At 56.2% G+C, this 5,801-nt stretch overlaps 1 protein-coding gene across 3 annotated transcripts; it reads left to right on the top strand.

Annotated features, from left to right (window-relative positions):
* Nucleotides 1-329: 329 nt before the first annotated feature.
* OTX1 (orthodenticle homeobox 1) lies at nucleotides 330-3,623 on the top strand. Of its 3 annotated transcripts, XM_065927259.1 has the most exons (6): nucleotides 354-454; nucleotides 897-908; nucleotides 1,369-1,528; nucleotides 2,802-2,952; nucleotides 3,037-3,127; nucleotides 3,158-3,623. In XM_065927259.1, the coding sequence occupies exons 1-6, from the start codon at nucleotides 354-356 to the stop codon at nucleotides 3,621-3,623; spliced, it is 981 nt and encodes a 326-aa protein (XP_065783331.1). The 3 variants fall into 3 exon arrangements, with proteins under 3 accessions (XP_065783329.1, XP_065783328.1, XP_065783331.1); XM_065927257.1 differs by lacking the exon at nucleotides 897-908 and having other exon boundaries at nucleotides 330-450; nucleotides 1,377-1,528; XM_065927256.1 differs by lacking the exon at nucleotides 897-908 and having other exon boundaries at nucleotides 330-450; nucleotides 1,377-1,528; nucleotides 2,802-3,623.
* The last annotated feature ends 2,178 nt before the right edge of the window (nucleotides 3,624-5,801 follow it).

Raw genomic sequence — 5,801 nt, 5'->3', positions numbered from 1 at the left:
CTCACTCCTAGCGTCGCCCTACGAGTGTCTGGCCCATTCCAAGCCCCAAAAGAGGTAATAATGATCCAGAAATTTTACTTTTCAAAGAAGCTGTGGTCCTTGGGCTAAGGACTTATAGAGCCGAGTTCTGCACAGATCCATAACCTGCGTCACCTCCCCATTCTTTGACGCCTTCCTCCAGCAAGACCAGGAAGCCGTGAAGGCTTGGAATGACCGTTTCGGTGTGTCTCATGTCTCCATAGGCCGGGCCCCCAGACGCAACAGAGCTTGAAGGACTGCGCAGTGGGAGCCCCGCACTGCGCCTGGTCCCCGGCCCCCTGGATCCGTCGGGGCGCCTCCACCCAGCTGTTAGCATGATGTCTTACCTCAAACAACCCCCATATGGTATGAATGGGCTCGGTCTAGCCGGGCCAGCCATGGACCTCCTACACCCCTCCGTGGGTTATCCGGGTGAGCATCGACCCCCCCACACCCTCCTCCCTTAGAAATCTGGGAAATCCCCAGCCTCTGGGTTTGAGCACAAATCTTGTCCCAGATTAGGCCCAGGGAACCGGTTACCTAGTCTCTTAAGTGCAGGGCGCGCGCTGACTCGGAGGGCAGATCCTGGTCGGGAAGTTGGGCCAGGGTGGCTAAGACGTGAGACGTGAGCCCTCCAGCCCGGCCACACGGGCTTCTCTCCAGTTGTCAGGCGCATTTACCCACGGATTCGTTTCCCATGGGTGGGGTGTGTGTGAGAAAGAGAGATCGAAAGAATCTATGCCTTTCCCCCTCTACACTGAACGAGGAATGAGGACACTCGCTTGGCCCTCACAGGAAAGGCCGAGCTTGCCTTATGCAAAGCGACTGGCTGAGGTAAGGTAGAGGGATTCTCCCTCCATAATTAAATTGTCCTCTAGATGGGTGGCCTGCACCAACTTCTGCACTGTTGATGTGGACGACTTGAGCCAAATCCTGGCCTTCTTGTCTAGGTTCCGTTTCTTCACCTCCATTTATTACCTCGGAAAATGTTTTCCAGGACATGTTTCGGCACACCCCTTCCCCACCCTCCAGTCAGGGAGAGTGTTGGCAGGGGGGCAGCGAAGGAAGAAAGATTGTATAACTTCTCCTCCTTTCTTAACCTCTGAGAGGCAGGGAAGGGGCAGCCCTGGAGTGTCGGAGACAATCAGGAGTGTCGGTGTGCCAATGAGGCACACCCGCAGTTTCTCCCACCTGTGGCCTGTCAGGCTCGCTTCCCTGGGGAGTTCTTTTTTTTTGCTCGGAGTTCGGCTTTCTTTTGCAACGACCTGGTCCAGGGCCTGCGAGGGTCCTGTCCGTATCCTCTAGCGCGAGTCCGCGTGGCCACCACTGACCCGACGCGCCCCCGCGTTTCCCTTCAGCCACCCCACGGAAGCAGCGACGCGAGCGCACCACCTTCACGCGCTCTCAGCTGGACGTGCTTGAGGCGCTCTTCGCCAAGACTCGCTACCCAGACATCTTCATGCGCGAGGAGGTGGCGCTCAAGATCAACCTGCCAGAGTCCAGAGTCCAGGTGCGCGCGCGGGGGGTTTCCAGGGTCCGGGGAGGGGTGCTGGGCCTGGCTGGGAAGTGGTCTGGTCTGAGGGCGGGCTTACAGGCTGGGCAGCCCCTCTCAGACTCCCCCTAGCGCTGGGCCCGGGCCTGGCAGAGGGGCCAAAATTAAAGGAACTACCTTAGAGCCCTGAATTGGGCCTTTGACCCCGGGGCGCCTTCGCTCTCCGAAGTCTTTTTTAGGATTGCAGGAGGCCAAGCCCGACACTTGTCCCCTGCCTCTTTGGCCACCCCAGGGCCTGGCAGTTTCCTTCCGGGTCTTGAATTCTGCCTCCGCCCTGTCCTTGTGTCCCGGGAATCCTGGAAATGAAAGAGTGGGGGCTTGGCCAAAGCCTGGTCCCCTGTCTGGAAGTGTGCCCCACGGGTGGCGGCAGTGTGATTAGACCGTTTCCTTTGCTCTGAGAGGATGCTGAACGCAAAATCTGGCTACCAGCTTTGCTCTTTCTGGGTAGTTTTTGTGGGTTTTTTGTTTTGTTTTGTGTGTGTGTGTGTGTGTGTGTGTGTGTGTGATGAAAGGGCCCCGAAAATACTGTTCGGATCATAACTCAGAACTCTTCTCAAAGGCCTTTTATCTTGCCTTTTTCCTCCCAGAGGCTCGAGAGAACAGGAATGCCATGTTTTGTACCCGGGCCTTCCAAGAGGAGTGAGAACTTTGTGACTGTCTTATTTGGTTCCCCACTTGGAGCCAAGAAGTCCAACGAAATTCTATTCAGGCTTCCTTCCGTAGTCCCCCTCTAATTCAGCCTCCTGCTCCCAACCCAAATTCTCTCCCGGCCCAGCACCAGGCCTCCATGGGGCAGAGTGGCTCCGGCTTAGACTTGGTGACTGCCCCCCATTCCGCGGCGTGCTCTGTGCCTCTCCGCAGTTTCCCGAGCTCTATTCACAGAAGACAGGGCCTCCATACATTCATAGGTCTGTTGGGAAGCGGCCAACAGCAGCAGTTTAGAGATGGCTGAACTTCTGGCTGGACAGACACAAATGTTCCGCCCTCCCGACAGAGTTGAGCTGGGGGTGGGGGTGGGGAGGTGCACATCCCTACTTTGCCAGAGGAGGGTCTTTGAGCAGAAGGATGGGGGAGGGTGGAGTAGAGAATGCAGGGTCTGGCCAGGCCGAAGGGGGTGGAGGCGTCGATCGGAGAGGGATACGGTTCCTAGGCCGGAGTCGGTGCAAGAGGCAGGGGAGTGGCAAGCGCTACTCGCCCCTTCACACGCTCTTCCCCACTCGGCCTGCCGCAGGTCTGGTTCAAGAACCGCCGCGCCAAATGTCGCCAGCAGCAGCAGAGCGGGAGTGGGACCAAGAGCCGCCCAGCAAAGAAAAAGTCGTCCCCGGTGCGGGAGAGCTCGGGCTCTGAAAGCAGCGGCCAGTTCACGCCGCCTGCTGTGTCCAGCTCCGCCTCGTCCTCCAGCTCCGCATCCAGCGCCTCAGCCAACCCCGCGGCGGCAGCGGCTGCAGGCCTGGGCGGGAACCCAGCAGTGGCGGTCCCGCCGTCGTTGAGTACGCCTGCTACCTCCTCCATCTGGAGTCCGGCCTCCATCTCGCCCGGCTCGGCGCCCGCTTCAGTGTCGATGCCAGAGCCTTTGGCTGCACCCAGCAATGCATCGTGTATGCAGCGCTCGGTAGCCGCAGGAGCCGCCTCGGCCGCAGCCTCCTATCCCATGTCCTACGGCCAGGGCGGCAGCTATGGCCAGGGCTACCCCACGCCCTCCTCTTCCTACTTTGGCGGCGTGGACTGCAGCTCGTATTTAGCGCCCATGCACTCGCATCACCACCCGCACCAGCTCAGCCCTATGGCGCCCTCCTCCATGGCGAGCCACCATCACCACCATCCCCACGCACACCACCCGCTGAGCCAGTCCTCAGGCCACCACCACCACCACCACCACCATCACCACCACCAGGGCTACGGCGGCTCGGGGCTCGCCTTCAACTCTGCCGACTGCTTGGATTACAAGGAGCCTGGCGCTGCCGCTGCATCCTCCGCTTGGAAGCTCAACTTCAACTCGCCTGACTGTCTGGACTATAAGGACCAAGCCTCATGGAGGTTTCAGGTCTTGTGAGCCCAGGAGTGGGAGGAAGAGAAGAAACGCAACTACCTGCGCCCTCCGTGATCCCCGTCCTGTTGCTGCTGCTGCTGCACCGCCCGCCTTTGCCTCGGCTTCTCCAGATCCGAAATTTCATGCCCCCAAAAGATGCCCATTGCTGCACTGCCGCCCTCATCTTTGTGCCACTTGCTTGGGGGATGTGCAAACCCTACCCACCCCTTGGATGGGGGGACCGGTGCTTCGGCTTGGCCAACAAGTTCTATACAGGAGAGCTGTGTGCTCCCCTCCTCAGCCCCCACCGAACTCCCAAGTCGCCCTCTTCTAGTCTTTCTGGACAGTTACTGTGTATGCACTTGCAGCCTTCGGAGGCTTTTCGCTCTGTCTTGCTGTTTGAGCCCTACACTTTAATTTATTCTTTCTGGACACTGGAGTCACTAACTGGCATGTGTCTGCCTGTTGGGAGTGTACCCACACTCTACTCCAAATCAAAACAACCGCTAAGCGTTTCTCGCCTGCAGACTGCCACCAGCCCCGCTGGTGCCCTCAGCTGCCCTCAGCCCCGCTCCCCGCCTGCAGGCCAGAGCCTCCTGGCGTTTCCTCCTCTCCTGCCCGATGCGCTTGTAGGAGACCCAAGGGAGGAACGCGTCCTTAGCCTCTCGCGCACAGCCCCGCCCTGCGTAGAACTGGCTCAGGCTTCCGCCTCGGCGGGAATGCTGTATATAGTCAGGTCCGTTCCAGGGACCACTTAAACTTTTTAGTTGCTGTTGGTTGAACTGAGCATATCTTGTCTTAGAGCCCAAGAAATAGAACTTTAAGATATATACAGCATATATATATATATATACACACACATATATATAAAACAAAAGCAAAAAATATTTCCCCCCTGTCCCCTTTCCTCTCTTCCTCAAACGATGGCGCTTTTACTTTTTCAGTTGTTGCAAAATTTCCCTGCCCTCTCACACCTTCTCCCTCTGTGTATTTATTAAAGAAAATCGTTTGGTTTCAGGAAGCTGCGCGCGGAGAATCGGGAGGGTCCTGGAGTCTGAAGGAAAGAGTCAAGTCAGGGCACAGGGGAGGGGTTTAGGCTGGGAGGGGGCACAGGACTGAGCCCTTCACCAGGTCTAAGCACAAGGCTGCAGTTCTGGTTTAGAGACCAAAACCAAAAGAAAGCAAAAAGACAGAAATATAGTATTATGGGAAAACAAACAAACAAAAAAAAACACCCCAGGCCCCAAACCCAGGTTCAATTCCTCCGTCGGCTTCTCTCTCTTTAAAAACCCTGTTCTGTCTAGTGAGTTTTTAGTGCACCTTCATTCTCCGAAATCTACGGAGAGCCCACGACTGTATATCAATTTTGGCTTTGGCCGTCTCGTCCAGTAGGTGGGAAAGTAATTTGTAAATTTGATTTGTCCGATGTGAAGATCGCAAATTACTTGTTGAAATGTAAGGCAGTCCCTTTCCTCCCCCCTTTATCTACATTATTTCCCGAAAATAAATGCAAATTAATGAACGGCTTGTCAGTGTTGCTCTTCTGCTTCTAGCCCAGGTCCTGGTCTTGGGTGGGTGGAAGGAACAAAAAGAGGAAACCTCCGTGTTAATAACCCGCGTGTTAATAACCTATGTGAAGCTGCAGGCCAAAGAAACGCTGTCCTAGGGAGCCCCGCACCCCCCCACCCCCCCGCATCGGTCAGCCCGGCCTCTTTCCCCAGGCGTTTTGACCCCGTATCCCCTCTCGCCATCGCGGACAGAGACAGGTGTCAGGACTCAATTCCCGAAGCAATTCCTTTCTCTTCAGAGGCAGGAGCCTGGCACTGATTTCTTCACCCTAATTGCCGCCTGCACGAGAAAGAAGAGGGGGAGGGGAAGAGGGTCGGGAGGCGGGAAGGGATAGCTCTGTAATGCTCTGAGCTGAGCCAAAAAGGAAAAGAAAACAAAACGATAAAAAAAAAAAAACACCGATCCGTGTCTTGCATGTTGCCAACAGACAACCTTCCTTTCTGCTGAGCTGTCCCGAGTGGCTTCATGGCGGCTGGGGGAATCCGAGTCATCCCTTCCACGTGCTAAGATGTCCCTTTAAATCTGCCCTGCCTGAAGTAGCCAAACTATCTTTGTTCGTATTAAAAAGCAAACACAAAAATCTAGAAGAGTCGATAGGGACGCGTTTCACTTTGGCAGGGGAAGCAGACTTCT

The sequence above is a fragment of the Muntiacus reevesi genome, chromosome 3, assembly GCF_963930625.1.
Source record: "Muntiacus reevesi chromosome 3, mMunRee1.1, whole genome shotgun sequence".
Classification (NCBI taxonomy): domain Eukaryota; kingdom Metazoa; phylum Chordata; class Mammalia; order Artiodactyla; family Cervidae; genus Muntiacus; species Muntiacus reevesi.
This window is presented reverse-complemented; position numbering and strand designations above follow the sequence as displayed.